At 39.5% G+C, this 19,452-nt stretch overlaps 1 protein-coding gene across 1 annotated transcript in view; it reads left to right on the top strand.

The window, feature by feature from the left end:
- The window catches only part of LOC150083237 (tudor domain-containing protein 1-like), a 657,806-nt gene that overhangs the window by 206,053 nt on the left and 432,301 nt on the right, over positions 1-19,452 (top strand). The window contains exon 7 of the mRNA XM_090378447.1: positions 106-137. Coding sequence (XP_090234573.1) covers positions 106-137 — 32 coding nt within the window. The remainder of the gene's footprint in view (positions 1-105; positions 138-19,452) is intronic.

The raw sequence follows: 19,452 nt of genomic DNA on the forward strand, positions 1-19,452 counted from the left end.
TTATATTGCCTTTCTTGTTTGTAGTTCCATAAAAAAAAAAAAAAAAAAAAAAAAAACCCACCTCTCTGTGAATGAATTAATAATTTTTATGTGTTTTTCTTGCAGATAAACGTTCTGAGAAATGGCATGAGCAAGAGGTATGTTATTTTGAAATAAATTTTTCTAGTGCTTTGTAGAATAATCTCATATACAAGGAGTGAACAAGGAACTTCAGGGTTGTACTAATATTTGGGATGAAGCTTACTGGGTATTCAGATGGACTTTGAAATAGTCCTTGACACTGTATACACTGATTCTAATGCCTCTGCTATTTCCTGATGCATTTCTCATACTTTATTTATTTATTTTTTGGAATTGCTGATAGTTCCAGTGTCATATTCTGAATAATTACCTCATTAATTGCAAATCTGTGCAGGGGCCTTTTAAGTTGGGGAAAATTCATCATGGCACTAAATCCAGATATTGTAGTGGATGGGGGCCCACATGATAAGAGTGTTTTACAAGAAAATCTTGATTGATAAATGCCGACGATGTAAGCATCAAGTCCCTGATACCCAATTTTCTAGTCATTTTCTATGAACAGTAATTTGCAGTAGAATAGAAGTGTTTTGTAATATTTCTTGTTCACTGGTTGATCATGTGGGATTAATTCACAATAAAAAATTTGATTCATCCTGTGAATCAAAAATATAAAAAACCTGATCTTCACATTTGATTGAGATTGTCTTGTGGTTTTGGATCTTGGAGAAGATGGAGTCTTCCACTGAATGAACTATGTTTCAAGGTCATGCCATACATCCAATGTTTGTCACCAGTAATGATGAGGCGCCTCCTTAGCCAGGTGGGCAGGAGCAGCAGTGCGTAGCACACGCTTCTTGATTAGACCGGGGTTCGAGCCCGTGACCACAAAATACGGAGGATGCGGAAAGGTCAGGGAATGACCACCGCATATCCCCGGAGCAATATGGCCTTAGTTGCTAATGCTCCTAAAATCCAAATAACAAACAAACAAACAAACAAACAGTAATGATGAAAGAAACAAAGTGGGATTAAAAAGCAGCATACAAAGATCCTGACATTTGAGAAATCTGTACTGTCAGTGATCATCAGTAAGGACGAGACATAGACTTGGCTGAAATATATCACATTCCTAAATCCTGTGTTAAAATTGATTTTCAGGATGGATGACTTAATCATCTTTAATATAGTTTCCTTCTGGGGTAATGCATTTTGATTTTCCCACTATTGCTGGCACCATTGTCAACTCAATTTGAAATTGCAAAAAGTTGAACCATGGTATTATTCTGTATTGTTTGTACATCATCAAGTCAATGTCTGTTCAGAGCTTTTATCAGACCTGTGTAGTGATTTAGGGGTTGTGGAATTTGAATGTTTCTCCAAAAAAAAACTACAGGTTGTGACACATTATGGTGGTGCTTTATTGTGGCAAAGCAACCAGTGTCTTTTCCACTTTTCTTGTCTCTTCAAACTGTATTGTGAAGGCATCTCAGAACTTCAGTGTAAAATTCGTTGTTAACTATTTCTCCCTCTTGAGTATATTTGTGGTAGACAACACGATCACAGTCAAAAATTTTCAGCAAGATGGTGTTCATTAGATTGGGGGGGGGAAAGAGGTCTTACTACACTAGTTTGACTTGTTTGGTTTCAGGATCATTCCTGTAATCATAAGTTCAAAAAAATTGAAGCAAGTAGCTGCCAGTGTTCACATTTAATCTCTGTTAACAGCCATGGCACCAACTTTGTGCAAGCATACCTCACATTCAAAGTTTTTGTAGCATTAGTTGAGGCATATGATGCAAGAAAGCAAACTTATATAGCATCAGCAAAAAAAGAAAGAAAAAACACTTCCCATTTCACCCATCCGGTCACTCCAAATGTTTGTCTACTTCAGCCTTAAATTTATTTAAACTATCGACTTCCACAACAGCGGATGGAAGTCTGTTCCAGCAATCAGTGACCAGCTGGCTAAAGGAAAACTTCTGCACATCTCTTCTAGAACTGTCTTTCCTTAATCTGAATCTATACCCCCTCAATCTAAGCAAGCGGACGTATCCCATCAGCATTGAGCCTGCTCAAACCATTCAAGGCCTTATATACCTCAATCAGATCACCTCACAGATGCCTAGTCTCCAGATGCTGCAACTTGCAGAACTTTAGCCTGGTAAGTGCTTGGTAAGAGTACCCCTTTGTTCCTCTCACCAGTCGTGTTTCCCTTCTCTGTACTCGTTCTAGCAACTCTACATCCTTCTGAAAATGAGGCCCCCCAGACCTGTATGCAGTACTCAAGGTGCAGCCTGACATTGCCTTATACAAGGGGATAATCACCTCCTTGTTTCTGCTAGCAAAATTCCTATTTATCATTGACAAAATTCCATGACCTGCTCTGACAGCCTGTTTGCACTGCCCAGAGAACATCATATATGACTGTACAATTACCCCCCCGGTCTTTTTCATTCGCCACCTCCCTGAGTATAGTACCACACAGTTCGTACATTTCTCTTTCGTTACTGTTACCCATATGCAGTATTTTGCATTTGTCAATGTTAAGCTTTAGTTGCCACTTCTCAGCCCATCTGCCTAACTTTTCTAGATCCTGTTGAAGTATCGTACTGTCTTTACTGTCATTAACAAACCTATCAACCTTTGTATCATCTGCAAACTTGGATCTTAAGCCTGATATACCCTCATCGATATCATTGATAAATACACAAAACAACAATGGGCCCAGGTATCACCTTTTCCCAACTGCCAAAATTCCTGTATATCATTGACCAAACCCAGTTAATTGTCATGGCAGCCTGTCTGCATTGCTGAGAGAACTTAATATCTGACTGTACAATTACCAGCAGATCTTTTTCATTCTCCTCTACCCTGAGGTAGAGGAGAATGAAACACCAAACCCCGGGGGACTCCACTAATAACATTAGTCCACGTAGAGCAGTGTCCATTTATTATGACTCTCTGCCATCTCCCACTCAACCATCCCTTTACCCATTGCAGCAACTTGCCCTTAGTGCCATACTGCTCCAATTTTTACAGCAGTCTTCCATGTGCAATAGCATCAAAAGCTTTCGTCAAATCCAAGTATGTGATATCAAAATTAGTTTTTACATCCAGTTCCTTTCTGACTACATCGTAGTAGCCAATCAAATTGGTTAGACAAGACTTCCCCTTAACAGACCCATGCTATGTCTGAATTATTACTGCTGTCTGAAGTATTACTCCTGCATCACTTCTTTAGCCAGTGACTCCATTATTTTCCCTTTGTTCCTCTCCATTATTTTCCCGCAACAGAAGCTAAACTAACAGGTCTATAATTATTTGTGTCACCCTTTGAATCCCCCTTCGTGAAATCTGGATACATTTGCACATCTCTAGTCCATGGTGACTTCTCATAAATCTAAGGATGCTCTCATAATTATGGCTAAGTGTTTTCTAACTTCCCTTGCTGCCTCCTTTAATATAACTGGATAGATCCCATCCACCCCAGGTGCCTTTTTTACATTTAACTTCAACAATTTCTCCTCCACTTTGCTCTCTGTTATTATAAAATCATTTAGCTCCCTGTTAGAGTTTAGTAAACATCTGTCCTCCCCTTCTGTACAGAATTCCTCATTTATGAATGTAGATGCAAAATACTCATTTAGTTTGTCAGCTATCTGAGCAGGATCATCAACAGTTGAACCACTACCATCAAGTGGACCAATCTGATTCATCTCCTTCCTTCTAGAGTATACATAACTAAAGAAGTCTTTGTTGTTTTTATTTGCATTCTTTGTCAAGGATTTTTGGTAATCAACCTTTGCTTGCCTAACCTCCTTTGTGACTTGATTACAGACTAGCTTATATCTACCATAGGCTTCTGTGTCACCTGATAATTTATATGCATCCCACAGATTTTTCTTCTCTGGCAGGAGCCTTATTATTTCATCTGACATCCATTTAGGTCTAAATCTTGAACAGTATTTCTTAGTTGGTATGAAAAGCCTAGTAGCTTCCAAGATTAATTCCTTGAAGGCTTCCCATTTAGAATTCTCTGTTTTAAACATTAGCATTTTTTAGCATTAGTAGAGGCATTTGATGCAAGAAAGCAAGCTTATGTAGCATCAGCCAAAAAAAAAAAAAAAAAAAAATACTTCCACTTCACCCCCCTGTTCGTTCAAAATACCTGTCCAGCTGAGCCTTAAACTTATTTAGGCTATCAACCTCCACCACAAAGGATGGAAGTCTGTTCCACCAACCAACCACCCGCTGGCTAAAGGCAAATTTCCGCACGTCTATCCTACATCTGTCTTTCCTCAATTTGAATTTATGCCCTCTCAGGTGATTTTTCTGAGCTAGAGGAAGAATCCCATCAGCATTGAGCATGCTTAAACCATTCAAGGCTTTATACACCTCTATCAGATCACCTCGCTGGTGCCTAGTCTCCAGACACTGTAATTTGCAAAACTTAAGCCTTTCTTCGTAAGAGCACCCCTTTGTTCCATTCACTAATCTTGTTGCCCTTCTCTGTACTCGTTCCAGCAGCTCTACATCCTTCTTGAAATGAGGCCTCCAGACCTGTATACAGTACTCAAGGTGTGGCCTGACCATCGCCTTATACAATGGAATAATCACCTCCTTATCCCTGCTGGAAAAATTCCTGTATATCATTGACAATACTCCATGAGCTACTCTTGCAGCCCGTCTGCACTGCTCAGAGAACTTCATATCTGCCTGCACAACCACCCCCAAGTCCCTTTCATTCTCTACCACTGTCAGTGTTGTACCACAGAGTTGATACGTTGCTCTGGAGTTGCTGTTTCCCATGTGTAGTACTTTACATTTGTCAATGTTAAACTTCATTTGCCACCTCTCAGCCCATCTGCTCAACCTTTCCAGATCCTGTTGCAGCAGCATAGTGTCAGTAGTGTCCTTGACAACCCTGCCAACCTTTGTATCGTCTGCAAACTTGGACATTAAGCCCGATATACCATCATCAGTATCATTTATAAATACAGAAAACAATAATGGACCCAACACTGAGCCCTGAGGGACTCCACTAATAACATCAGTCCACGATGAGCAGTGACCATTGATTACCACTCTCTGTCTTCTCCCCCTCAACCACCCCTTTATCCATAGCAGCAATTTGCCTCCAATGTCACACTGCTCCAATTTGTGTAGCAGTCTTCCATGTGCAACAGTATCAAAAGCCTTTCTAAGATCCAAGTATCATCATCAACATCCTCAACATCATCAGTTGATCCCACTTTACAGAATTCAAAGACTGCCTGAGACCACTAGTCACCTTTAAGAAAACAAAAACCCTTCCCTTTACCCTTGATGGTAGTTTCATCTTTAAGTAAATCCCACCTCTGTACACGGTGATCACTGTCACCTAGTGGTTCCTTTATCTGCAGATTCTTAATGCATGAATAATCATTGCTGATAATCAGATCACGAGTATTACTCTCTCAGATTGCCCTTCGAACATGTTGCTGTAGAAAACAATCCTCTAATAAATCCACAAAAGTCTCGCTAGTGTTCAAGTGACCAAACCACAAGTTCCAGTCAATATCTGGAAAGTTAAAAACCCCCATTACAAGACCTTTTTTTTTTTTACTGGCCCACTCTATTTCTCTACACAATTGTTCGTTGTACTCATTAGAGTCATTAGGCCTATGAAACACTCCTACTCTCATTTTTCATTTCCCAGTGGTTGTGTCACACCAAACTGACTCAACATTGCACTGTCCACCTATATCAACTGGATGCACTTCCCTAGATTTTTTGTGTTTCTTAACTAACAGCATATCCCCTCCTCCCTTCCTACTCTGTCTATCCTTTCTGTACACATTGTTCTCCCTAAATTCCAATCAATTCTGCACTGCTTATATCTGTGTGACACCATGTCTCTGATATCCCAACAATGTCTGCCTTTGATGTCTTGATTAGCACTTCAAATTCATCAAATTTATTTACTATACTTCTAGCATTGGTATACATGCACCTGTTTTTATTCTTAGTTACACTAACACAGTCCATGTATTTACTTGTTCAATGATGACTCTCTGCAGCTGTTGAAATACCCACAAACTTGCTCTCTAGGCTACTGCTCATTACAATAGAAGCAGTGCAAGAATCACTTTTGCCTCTGCCTGCGGTTACTGTTAATCTTTTAGTCTGTGAATCCGTCCCCCCAAGCTAGCAGTTTTCCGACCCACCTAACACTCCCTTGATAGCATCAGCTAATATTCTTGTACTCTTTCTATTTAAGTATATTCCATCCCTGTAGAAGCAGTCTCTCCTGTTAGCAAGCACAGACCATGCTGAAAAAAATTCTACCCTTTGAGCCTTGCGCAATCTCCTCGGGGTCAGATCGATTGACAAGGTTTTCATCATACGCTCATTCCTATCGTGTCATGGCAGAATTGCAGACACTGTCAAATTTAACCATAACTTGCAACTTTTTTTTAACATTGGACCGTATTTGTTAAGTAAATCTGTTGATCTCTTACTCTTAAGGTTATTAGTGCCAACATTTACAACAATATCTCCTTTTGTGCTTTTAAAAGATATCTGCTCTACAACGTCATCAATTTCTGCCCCTTGATAGACATACTCTGGTCCTGTTCCACTTATCCTTTTTTGCATAATACATTTCCCATCTCTCTGAGAATAGAGTCACTGATAATAACTAGCTCCTGTGGGACTAGTGCATTCTGCCTTTGAGATTGCCACTGTGTTGTCTGATGTACAGGAGTGAGCTCTGGCATTGATTTGGGCAGCTGAAAGCTTAATGGGCCCTCATATTAATTTCTTAAAGGGTATTTACCCTACACCTCAAATTCTCATAGAAGCCCATCAGAATGCTAAGTTGGTGCCTAATTTCTTCACAATCTCTGCACCTAGTGTGTGTGTGTGTGTGTGTGCGCGCACACACACACACACACACACACAAACCCCCTCCCCTTCTTGGCTAGATCATGTCCTGTTCTCGATAGGTCTATAAACATTTTGCACATTTTTTTTTTTTTAGACTGCGATGCATTGGAGAAGGTGGGAAGGAGCAGCAGTGCATAGCACACGCTTCTTGATTGGACCGCGGTTCGAGCCCATCACCACCAAATACGGAGAATGCGGAAAGATCAGGGAATGACCACCACATATCCCGGAGCAATATGGCCTTAGTTGCTAATGCTCCTAAAAACCAAATAACAAACAAACAGCATTGGAGAATTGTTCCCTTTGGTTCTTCCCGAGCCACAGTACTACAGCTACTTTGTGCTCGTTGCTTTGCTGCTCTAGTCTGGGTGATGATTCCATTTAAGTACAATTTAATTAACAATGAAATTTAATAAGATCAATAAATTTTTAATTGTTTAATTGATAATACTAAACTAAGCTAACATTTTTCTAATACAATGTTACGATTTGCTATCTAGTTTTATGTTAAACCTTACGCTATCAAGTTCAGGATGTATGTTATGCTATTCCATATTGAATAACAATGGCAGCAAGTTACAAACAGTAAAATCTATGGACACTAAATATTAACTTTCAAAATCGCTATCTAAATTCAAAATAAACCAAGGAGGTTGAGAAGACCATAAAGCTCTTATAGAAAATAATTTAATATAACAATTAAGTCAAATTTTTTTTTTGTCCTCACCTTTTTCCCATTATTATATGGGGTCAGCATTTTTATTGTTTTGGCATGCAATTTTTACGGCCGGATGCCCTTCCTGATGCCAACCCTCACCCTTTATCCCGGCTGGGAATATGCAGTGGTCATTCCCTGACCTGCCGCATCCTCCATATTTAGTGGGTACGGGCTCGAACCCTGGTCTAATCAAGAAGCGTGTGCTATGCACTACTGCTCCTGCCCATCTGGCTACGGAGGGACCATAACAATTAAGTCAATAAAACGGCTAAATATAAATAAAAGCAGCATATGCCGGAGCTGCAAAATGTTGTCCAATGCGTTGATACCCTTGTACCCAGAACCTGTTATTAAAGCTATTAATTGGAGGTAAAGATTTCTTCAATTTCAAAAACAGTTAATCTTTAATCTTTTGATCATTTTGTTCCATAGTGTGTACTCATGGCATGGTTTCTGCATTTGTGGAAGTCGAGGGCACTTTTTACAGATTCTGTACCCTCTTTGAAATAACAATGCTTAGCTGAAAAGTTGTGTACAGCTCATTACAAATTCCCTGTATGCTACTTTAGGAAGTCATATGATTCTTTTGTGGATTTTCAAATTTTAAAGCAAAATTTAATGTATGTTGTTCAGTACACCATAATATTTTGAAATATGATGAAATGGGAAAAATATTTGTATATGCAGTGGTTACATGTCACAAGAAGCAAGTTTCTACAACATCTGCCAGTTAGTTCCTGTACCAAATGCACTTAGTTAAAATTTACAACTTTGCTACACCCCTCCCCATGCCCTGAGGGACTGAGAATGAAATTCTTGACTGAATTGACCTCCTATGTAACTTGACTTGATGCCTAATCAAAAATGACCCTCTTACTCGACACCCTGCTCCCTGGTTACTCTCATTGCCTTATGGCTGGATGGCTCAAAGGGCCAGGATTTACTTAAGGTAAATGTTAGCCTAAAGGCAGGCTGGTACTGCCCCCCCCCCCCACACACACCATAGCACTAGATGCTGTTCCTGGACATTCAATTGTCTGACTGAATTCTCACTGCTCAGAATTTTGGGACTGTAGTATGCTAGGAGCCAGGGTTGCATGCCAACTGAAAAATGTTTTGTAAGACATAGTCTTACAAATACATTTCACTTAGTAAGAATAGAGTGTGGAAGTAAAGCGCATAAGGAATAAAGAAAACATCATTATAGAAACATCATATATCTGTGAGTAGGAGTAGGCCTTGCACCTCCTTGTGGTGTTGGATGCTCCCATAATTATGGACCCTAAACTAGAGGTTTTTGTGTCAAAACACGAGTGCTAGGCTAAGAGGCCAGATGAACAACATAACCAGTATAAGCCACACTAACACTGCACATGTACTAACTTATATAAACCTGGCATTTACAGTATATAATCATTGTGCATCTAGACATGCAACTGAGGGAAACCTTCAGAGTCACATTACAATTAACACTATACACTATCACACTTTCATGCAACATGCTACTGAACATTGCAAGATTGTGTTTGTTTGTTTGTTTGTTGTTTGGATTTTAGGAGCATTAGCAACTAAGGCCATATTGCTCCGGGATATGCGGTGGTCATTCCCTGACCTTTCCGCATCCTCCATATTTGGTGGTCATGGGCTTGAACCCCGGGCTAATCAAGAAGCGTATGCTACGCACTGCTGCTTCTTCCCACCTGGCTATGGAGGCGCCTGCAAGATTGTGTGGCTGATTGATGACTGTAAATGGTGATGTAGCTGTGAAGTCTTCCATCTCTTGCCCATTGTGAGAGCCTGGTCTAACTATTGTATGGCTGTGCCATAATGGTGACCTGCAATTTGAATCTATAAATACTATTATTTTAGTGCTAGGTAAGAGGCTGTGATCATTTTGCAAATATTGTGTACTAGGACCAATGCTTTCACCCAGGCTGCAGTACAGTGATATGGCATGAAAAGGCCTCAGAGGGAGAGTGATATGTGCACTGGCTGCAAGGGGATGGGGTGCGGAGATTATTTTGGTTATTTTAATATTTCTTACTATGAATAGCCACCCACACTGTATCCGTGGAGGATTCTGTTATCCTGTAGTTTCTAGGGTGTCCCCAAATCCTACTACTATAGGTGTAGAGCTCCTGAACACAGGCAATGTCAATCTGTTTTTCTTCCATTATTAATTTTAGTTGATTGGCAACTGTACAGGCTCTCTGGGTATTTCATTGCAGGAACTTCAAAGCTTGATAAGTGTCAGGATTATGATTAGTTACCATAACCTATTTTTTGTTTTAATTGTTTCAGTGCCATAACACATATGGGACACTTGTCCCATATGTGTTATGGCACTGAAACAGTTCCCTGATAGAATGATTTGCCCCTGATAGAATGATTATAGGCCAGTCCTGCTTTGCATTTTGACCATTTGGGTTCCTGACTCTTTTTAAATTGGTTGTAGTCATGTCTTCTGACTGCATAGTCATTACAGGTGCTCCCTTTTTGAGTACATATGTGGGATGTGTGCCCAAATTTTAGGCAGCAATAGCATTTGGATATAGGGAAATGTTCCATATAACCGTGACTGCCCCATCCAATATATATTCTTTCTTGCTTGTTTATTAGTTGCCACATTTTTGGTGATGGCTACACAATCCAATTGCAGGATTGCATATCTGGACTTTGTGGGAGGTTTGAGATTGAATTTTGTGTTAAATTGATCTCTGGGGACAAGCCGAGAGAAATTCTCTTTTCATACACGTCCGACTTCTTTCATCCCTTGTCCTGGTTTTGTCTAAGTCAAGGTCCAGGATATTTGGGTTTCCTGTTTTTTGTCTCTGTTTTTAGCTCTAAGTTTGTCATCTTAGGGTTGTTTCTGATGCCTCTTGGCAGTATCTATGACAATCCCTGCAGTTATTGTTTTCCTGAGACCTCTGATTTTGAGAGTCTTAAATTTGTCTTTTAAATTCTTTGTAATACATTGTTTAAAACCTCACTGAAGTCTAGTGTTCTGTTTTCTGTAGGTCATTAACATTAGCATTAGTAGAAGCATGGCACTTCCTTAGCCAGGTAGGCAGGAGCAGCAGTGCGTAGCACACTCTTCTTGATTAGACTGGGGTTCAAGCCCATCACCACCCCGAATACAGAGGATGCGGAAAGGTCAGAGAATAACCACCGCATATCCCCGGGTCAATATGGCCTTAGTTGCTAATGCTCCTAAAAACCAAATAACAAACAACAAACATCAGTAGAGGCATATGATGCAAGAAAGCAAGATTATGCAGCATCAGCGGAAAAAAAATAAAAAAAACCGGTCCCATTTCATCCCTCTGTTTGTTCCAAATACCTGTCCAGCTCAGCCTTAAATTTATTTAGGCTATCAACTTCCACAACAAAAGATGGAAGTCTGTTCCATCAACCAACTACCCTCTGGCTAAAGGCAAACTTCTGCACATCTGTCCTACAACTGTCTTTCCTCAATTTGAATTTATGCTCTCTCAGGTGATTATTCTGAGCAAGAGGAAGAATCCTATCAGTGCTGAGCATGCTCCAACCATTCAAGGCTTTATACATGTCACTCAGATCACCTCGCAAGTGCCTAGTCTCCAGACACTGTAATCTGCAAAACTTAAGCCTTTCTTCATAAGAACAGCCCTTCGTTCCATTCACTAATCTTGTTGCCCTTCTCTGTACTCGTTCCAACAGCTCTATATCCTTCTTAAAATGAGGCCTCCAGACCTGTATACAGTACTAAAGGTGTGGCCTAATTTCCTTATACAAGGATTGCCTTATACGAGGGGATAATCACCTCCTTATCCCTGCTAGAAAAATTCCTGCATATCATTGACAAGATACCATGAGCTACTCTTGCAGACCATCTGCACTGCTCAGAAAACTTCATATCTGCCTGCACAATTATCCCCAGGTACTTCTCATTCTCTACCACTGTCAGAGTAGTACCTCCGAGTTGATACGTTACTCTGGGGGTTACTGCTTCCCATATGTAGTACTTTACATTTGTCAATGTTAAACTTCATTTGCCACCTCTCAGCCCATCTGCTCAACTTTTCTAGATCCTGTTACAGCAATGTACTGTCATTAGTGTCCTTAACAACCCTGCCAACCTTTGTATTGTCTGCAAACTTGGACATTAAGCTTGATATACTATCATCAATATCATTTATAAAAACAGAAAACAACAATGGACCCAACACTGAACCCTGAGGGACTCCACTAATAACATTATTCCACGAGGAGCAGTATCCATTGATTACCCTTCTCTGTCTTCTCCCACCCAACCATCCCCTTATCCATAGCAGCAATTTGCCTCCAATTTGTGCAGCAGTCTTCTCTGTGCAACAGTATCAAAAGCCTTTCATCAAAAGATCCAGATATATGATATCAAAGTTATTCTCTGCATCTAGTTCCTCATCTAGTTCCTTTGTGACCACATCATAGTATCCAATCAAATTGTTCTGGAAAGGCTTTCGCTTAGCAAAACGATGCTGTGTCCGAGCAATAACTAAAGTCTTCTCTAGATGATCCTGCAGTGCTTCTTTAACCAGTGCCTCCATTAATTTTTCTGGAACAGAAGTTAAACTAACAGATCTCTAATTACTTTTGTCGCCCTTTGATCCTCCTTTGTGAATTTGGGTCACATTTGCAGATCTCTAGACCATGGGTACCTCCCCTGAGTCCAAGGAAGCTCTCATAATTATGGCTAACAGTTTGCTTACTTCCTTTGATGCCTCCTTTAATATAACTGGATATATCCCATCCACCCCGGGTGCCTTTTTTATGTTTATCTTCAACAATTTCTCCTCCACTTTTCTATCAGTTATTACAAAATCATCTAGATTACTGCCAGACTTCGATTCACCTCTGGCATTCCTCTCCCTGAATAACTCCTCGTGCGTGAATGCAGATGCAAAATACTCATTTAGTTTGTTAGCCACCTGAGGAGGATCATGAATGGTTGAACCATCAATATCCCGTGGACTAATCTGATTCATCCCTTTCCTTCTAGAATTTACATAGAAAAAGAACTCTTTTCTGTTTTTCTTTTCATCCTTTGCTAAAGATTTCTTATAATCTGCCTTTGCTTGCCTAAACCTTGAAAATATTTGTTAGTTGGTATATAAAGCCTAGTAGCTTTCAAGATATATTCTTTGAATGCTTCCCATTTTGAATTTTCTGTTGGTAACATCATCAGTTGGTCCCACTGTATAGAATTTAAATTCTGTCTCAGACCCCCGTAATCGCCTTTACGAAAGCAAAAACCCTTCCCTTTACCCATGATGGTAGTTACCTCTTTAAGTAAATCCCACTTTAGTACACTGTGATCACTGCCAACTAGTGGTTCCTTTGTCTGCAGATTCTTAATGCATGAAGAATCACTACTGATAATCAGATCAAGAGTATTACTCCTTCTAGTTGCCTTCGAACATGCTGATGTAGAAAACAATGATTGAATAAATCCACAAAAGCCTTGCTAGTGTGTGTGACCAACCTACAAATTCCAGTGTATATCCGGGAAATTAAAATCCCCCATTATAAGACTCTGATTTACTGGCCCACAACCTACAAATTCCAGTGAATATCCGGGTAATTAAAATCCCCCATTATAAGGCTCTCTGATTTACTGGCCCACTCTATTTCCCTGTACACTTGTTTATTATACTCATCAGAGTCATTTGGCCTATAACACACTGCTACTCTTGATTTTGATCTCCGAATGGTTATGTTTTGCCAAACTGACTCAACAGTGCACTTCCTTGGATTTTCTGTGTTTCTTAACTAATAGCATAACCCCTCCTCCTTTCCTATCCTGTCTATCCTTCCTGTACACATTGTACTCCCCAAATTCCAGTTCTGAATTCCTTATATCTGTGCGACACCACGTCTCTGATATCCCAACAATATCAGAGATATGGTGTCAGATATCCCAACAATATCTGCCTTTGATGTTTTGAGCAACACCTCAAATTCATCAAATTTATTTACCAAACTCCTAGCATTGATGTATACACAAGTATACCTGCACTTGTTCCTATTCTTAGCTACTCTAACACAACCCATGTGTTTACCTGTACTGCAATGACTCCCAGCAGTCTCTGAAATACCTTGCACCGTGTTTTCCAGGCTGCTGCTCATTCCAGTAGAAGCAGTGCAAGAATGACTTTCACCTCTGCCAGTGGCTACTGTTAATCTATAGTCCTTGTATTCCCTCCAAGCTAGCAATTTTCCGACCTGTCTAACACTGCCTCGATAGCATCAGCAAATAGTCTTGCACCGTTTCTATTTAAGTGTATCCAATCCCTGTAGAAGCAGTCTCTCCTGTTAACAAGTATAGACCTGGCTGAAATAAATTTTTCTGCCTTTTGAGCCTTACGCAATTTTTCTAAGGCCGAATTGATCGACAAGGCTCTCATCATATACTCCCTCCTATTGCAGACACTTTCAAATTCAACCCTAATACACAGATTTTTTTTCAACAGTGACCTGTACTTGTTAAGTAATTCCACCAGTCTCTTACTCTTAATATCATTAGTGCCAATGTGTACAACAATATCACCTTTTGTGTCCTTAAAAGATGATATCTGCTTTAAAACATCATCAACCTTTGCCCCTGGCAGACATACCCTGGTCCTGTTCCACCTATCCTTTTTACATATCATGTTCCCCGTTTCCCCTGACAATAGAGTCACCAACAACTGTTAGTTCCCGTGGGACCAGAACTTTGTTTTTTAATGAGTTTCACATTCTTTTTCCTGCTTCTCTATCTTAACTTTTAAGACTCATTTACAATAGGTAGGTGTGTGATTATCGTCTCCAGTTTTAACCACATTTCTATTATTTTTCTTCTCACAGGGGCAGTGATCCTTTTTGTATGTTCTGCTGTTAGTTTTTCCTGTTGTAGCTTCACTGAAATAATTTGAATTTGCTTCAAGGCAGAACTGGCTGTCTGGAAGGTCTCTCCTTTGTCTTGAATGTAATTTTCAGTATTGGGTTAATCATATTGTCAGGTTAGACTAGTTTGGTGGGGAGGACTCTGTTTTAGACCTGGTTTTAGCTCTACTGTTTTTTGCTGGAAACTGATTCAGGCTTGTTAAACTCATCTTCAGAAGTTGACTGAGTGTCATTATCAATGTTTGTTAATGTGAGAAAATCTGCAGGTTTCAGATTCTAAGTTTTGGGCTCAGAATCTGTGGTCACTTTTCCAGTTTCATTGTTTTTGTTATCCTTACCTTTTTGATGCGTTGATTTGTGGACATCTTGGGGTGCAAATGTATAGTTAATTTATTTGTTCCTATCAAGAGTTTATTTGTTCCTATACTATCATGCACAGTATATGTTCCTTCTGTTTGTGCTTCTGAACCCTGTATACTAACTTCGCATGTGGGGCGTGGGGGAATTCCCATTGATTTTGTAGCATAAGTAACACTATCAAATATTACAAAATGTGAATCAAATCTGTATTCACTACACATATTAGAACGTGTTTTGTGCTTAACTATGTCAATTTCAATGCTAAACTCAACAAGTAGGAACACATTAGCATGAAAAGAATGTTCTGCTAAAAAAGCAGATAACCTCAATGTAACAATAATGGCAACCATTATTGTTACATTGAGCATTAGCACCATTGTAGCCAGTGGGTTTAAAAGCCCAGATCTCAATAGAAGCTGAATAAAGAAATAAATAACTGCACTTACCTCTTTGAACTTACCTGTTTGCTTATACTGGATCCATATTTGACAAGAAATAAGCTGAATAAGAAATAAGAAATATGCTGAAAATAAGCTGCTAGAATACAGGGAAAACCTTTAAGACAGTGACGATCCTTGAGACTCCATATACAGCAAGCGCTGTATATGGAGGAGTTCTTAAGGAGTTCTGTCCCTGTCCACATCAAAATCTAACAAGGGACTAAATGATTTTGTGATAACTGTGAGCAAAGTGGAAGAGAAATTGTTGAAGTTTAGCATAAAAAGTGCCTAGGGTGGAGGGCATTTATCAAATTATATTAAGGTAGGCAGCAAAAGAGGTAAGCAAAACCTTAGCCATAATTGTGAGAGCAACTTTGGATTCAGGGGCAGTACCTATGGACTGGAAGGGTGTGAATGTATCCACAATTCACAAAGTGGGATCAAAAGTTGACACAAGTAATTACAGACCTGTTTGCTTCACTCCTGTTCCTGGGAAAATAATGGATTCTCTGGATAAACAAGTAATGCAGAACCATCTAGACAGGAATGCAGTTGTACTTTAGTCACAGTGTATATCTATTAAGGGGCAGTCCTGTCTGACCAAATGTATTGGACACTATGATGCAGTGACAAAGGAACTAGATACAAAAAATAATTTTGATATAATATACTTAGGATTCAGGAATGCTTTTGATACTGTTGCACATAAAAGACTGCTGTAGAAATTTGAGCAGTGTGGCATTAAAGACAGTTTATGCTATGGTTAAAGGGATTGTTCAGTGGGAGGGTTGTTATTAACACGTTCGCTGCCGGTCATGAGTCAGCATGCCATCGTCAATAGCGCAGCACAGAAGGAGGAGACTGTCGCCAGAAGCCGACTGTGTTTCCATAACGAAAAAGCTTGAAAATTGGTAATAAGGGATGGTTAGGTATACCATATCAAAATTCAAGTGTTGTATAAGCAGTTTCCAAAAGATTTTGAGATTCACGCGCCAGTGCGTGATAGGCACTGGAATTCAAATTTGGCTTTAAATGCCGCATCACGTGCTGGCGCGTGACACAAAAACATAATAACATAGTATGTAAATAATAAAACAAAAAACATGGTAACATTAAGAAATACGTTTTATTTCATACCGAACCAATACAGAATACAAATACTATGTGTAAGAATATTACTTATGTATAATGTTCATCCCACAGCGCCAGTTCTGCTTACCAAAAGTGGCCCACTGGGCACTCACATCCTTTCGTCCGGGCTTCGAGTCAAGCAAGCCGGACTTCTCACCCATTTAAAGTTTGAGAATAGGTTGAGGTCGTTTCGGCCCCAAATTAGTGGGTGAACAATCCAACGCTTGGCGAATTCTGCTTCACAATGATAGGAAGAGCCGACATCGAAGGATCAAAGCAATAGCCGAGTGATCCTTCACAAACACTGCAGATATAGATTGTATCCTTACGTTTCCTTTTAGCAACGTTTGCATTGCTTCCTCAATATCTTTCCACCTTTTCTTTCTTCCCGTGGTTTGAGCACATGTTCCAGTTCAGGTACATCAAGCACAGTATGAGGGAGATCGATGGCTGTTTCAATAAAGATCTGATCACTGATAAACGGAAGTAATAAAGTTGCACCTTGTTATATGAATATTTATTATAGATATGGTGTGCATTGATCATTATTAGTTGCAAAATATGCATAAATATTTTTGTAGGTCACCTAATGGTTTTCCTTTCGCAAGGACAATAGGCAGGCGTTTGATCTTGCTTGTCAATGCCTGACGTAAACCTATTATACTCAATTATAGGCAATGGTTTTGATTTCAGTTCGCCTCGTTAGGTCTGCATTTCCACCATATCATTTTGGTATTCTGTAGATATGTAACTGACATCTCTTCTGTCCTTCCACTTAGCAATCATTACACCACGGGCACACCTTGATAAAGTTTCCCCTTTCTTCAGTTTTTTTTCTCGAACCTCTTTCGGAAATGTTTTTCTATTACTTCTGATTGTCCCAGTAGTGGGTTTGTCTGTCAGCGAGACACTTAGCGAGTTCGTAGCTGTTGTAATAATTGTCCATAAATATGCTATGCCCGACATCTAACACCCCATCAAGTAAGTTCATGACGACTTTTTGTGCATGTCCTTTTCCACCAGAATCATCCAATATACCGGCATATACTTGACATTTGATAACCATGACAGTAGGCGTTGTGATCATATATAACTTGATGCCGTACTTATGGCGTTTGTTTTTAATGTACTGTCGAAAAACAAGCCTTCCACGCCACAATATCATAGACTCATCTAAGCTAATCTCACGTCCTAGATAATATATTTCCGACATTCGTGCATTGAACAGATTCACCATTTTTTGAATGTTATATAGGCGATCCCGTGGACATACCTCTTTCTTTTCTGGATTTTTTGCAAAATGCAAGGCCCGCAGTAATAATAAGAAACGATTCCTGCTCATGTTATCTGCGAACACATGTAATCTGAACAGCTTATCTGTTTTCCAATAATCTTGTATGCGGTTCAGTCGAATGGTTCCCATATGTAAAATTAATCCTAAAAATACCAGCATTTCACCTCTAGTGGTGTCCTTCCATGCATTTATTCGAAAATGTTCTTTATTTTCTCGGGGAAGAAGTATTTCATGAGCATAAACATTTGTTTGTGTAATTATTTCATCCGAGATATTGTCGGTCAATAAATGACAAAAGTAATCTATAGGATTGTCACCTGACACGGGTTGCAGCAGAGACTTGGATTTTGTGAAACAAAACTGTTTCAACAATGTTACGTCATTTTCCCACATGACGTTTTCACAATGACTCTTCCACAATATCTTCTTCATCTACACTTTCTGAATCCGAAGCGTCCTTTGGAGGGATAAAATCTTCGTTATCATCGTAACTGACATCACTTGGATATACGTCAGATAAATCCTCCAACATTTTTGCAATTTCTTCATCTGTAAGGGATTTTTTATATTGCACTTTTCTTCTTTTTGGGCGCGACTGGCATGCTAAACTGTCATCTGCATAACTCGCATTACAAGGCTTTTCCGCACGTCACGTAACAAAATGTTCAACACCATGTAGAACTACATATAGTTTACACCCTTTCCTTGACGCCGAAACAACTATACACAGCAGAAACACAATGCCAACTGAAGTTGACAACTTCATACAAAAGTCTAATGAATCCCGCGCATGATTGGCTACTGGGTAATGATGCCACATGCCACACTGGTGCGTGATTGGCAGCGAATGTGTTAATGGATACTGCTCTTCATGGACAAATGTTATTAGTGGAGTCCCTTGGGTTTGAGTGCAGGCCCATTGCTGTATTTTATATTTATTAATGATATTGATGAAGGTATATTAAGCTTAATGCCTAAGTTTGCAGGACTATACAAAGGTGGCAGGGTGATTAATGACAGTAATAAAGGTAAGCTAGTGCAACAAATCTGGAAGAAATAGACCGATTGGCTGAGAAATGGCAGGACCATCTTGCATTTGTCAATGTTAAATTGAAGTTTAAATTGAAATTAGTTTAAATTTAAATTAAATTGAAGTTTAACATTGACAAATGCAAGGTACTGCATTTGGGTAGCAGTAATTTCAGATTAATGTACCAGCTGTGTGGTACTATACCGAAGGTAGAGGAAAATGTAAATGAACTGGGGGTAATTGTGTAGTCAGATATCAGGTTCCATAGCAATGCAGAAAGTGCCAGGACAGCTCATGAAGTTTTGTCTGTGATACACAGAAACTTTACTAGCAGGGATAAGGAGATGATTATCCCATTCTACAAAGCAGTGGTTAATCTCTATCTTGAGTACTAATGCATAATGGCACTGGAGGCCTCATTTTAGGAAGAATATAGATCTGCTGGAATGGGTGCAGAGAAGGGAGATTGGTGGAGGGGAACAAATTGGTGGGTTTAACAAGAAAGGCTTCAGTTCAGAAAATTATAGCATTTGGAGACTAGACACCTCAATCAGATCACGAGGTGATCTGATTGAGGTGTTTAAGTCTTTGAGTGCATTGAGCAGGCTCAGATGGCATTCTTCCTCTT

Source organism: Mastigoproctus giganteus, chromosome 7 (genome assembly GCF_048544385.1).
Source record: "Mastigoproctus giganteus isolate SK-2022 chromosome 7, ASM4854438v1, whole genome shotgun sequence".
Classification (NCBI taxonomy): Eukaryota; Metazoa; Arthropoda; class Arachnida; order Uropygi; family Thelyphonidae; genus Mastigoproctus; species Mastigoproctus giganteus.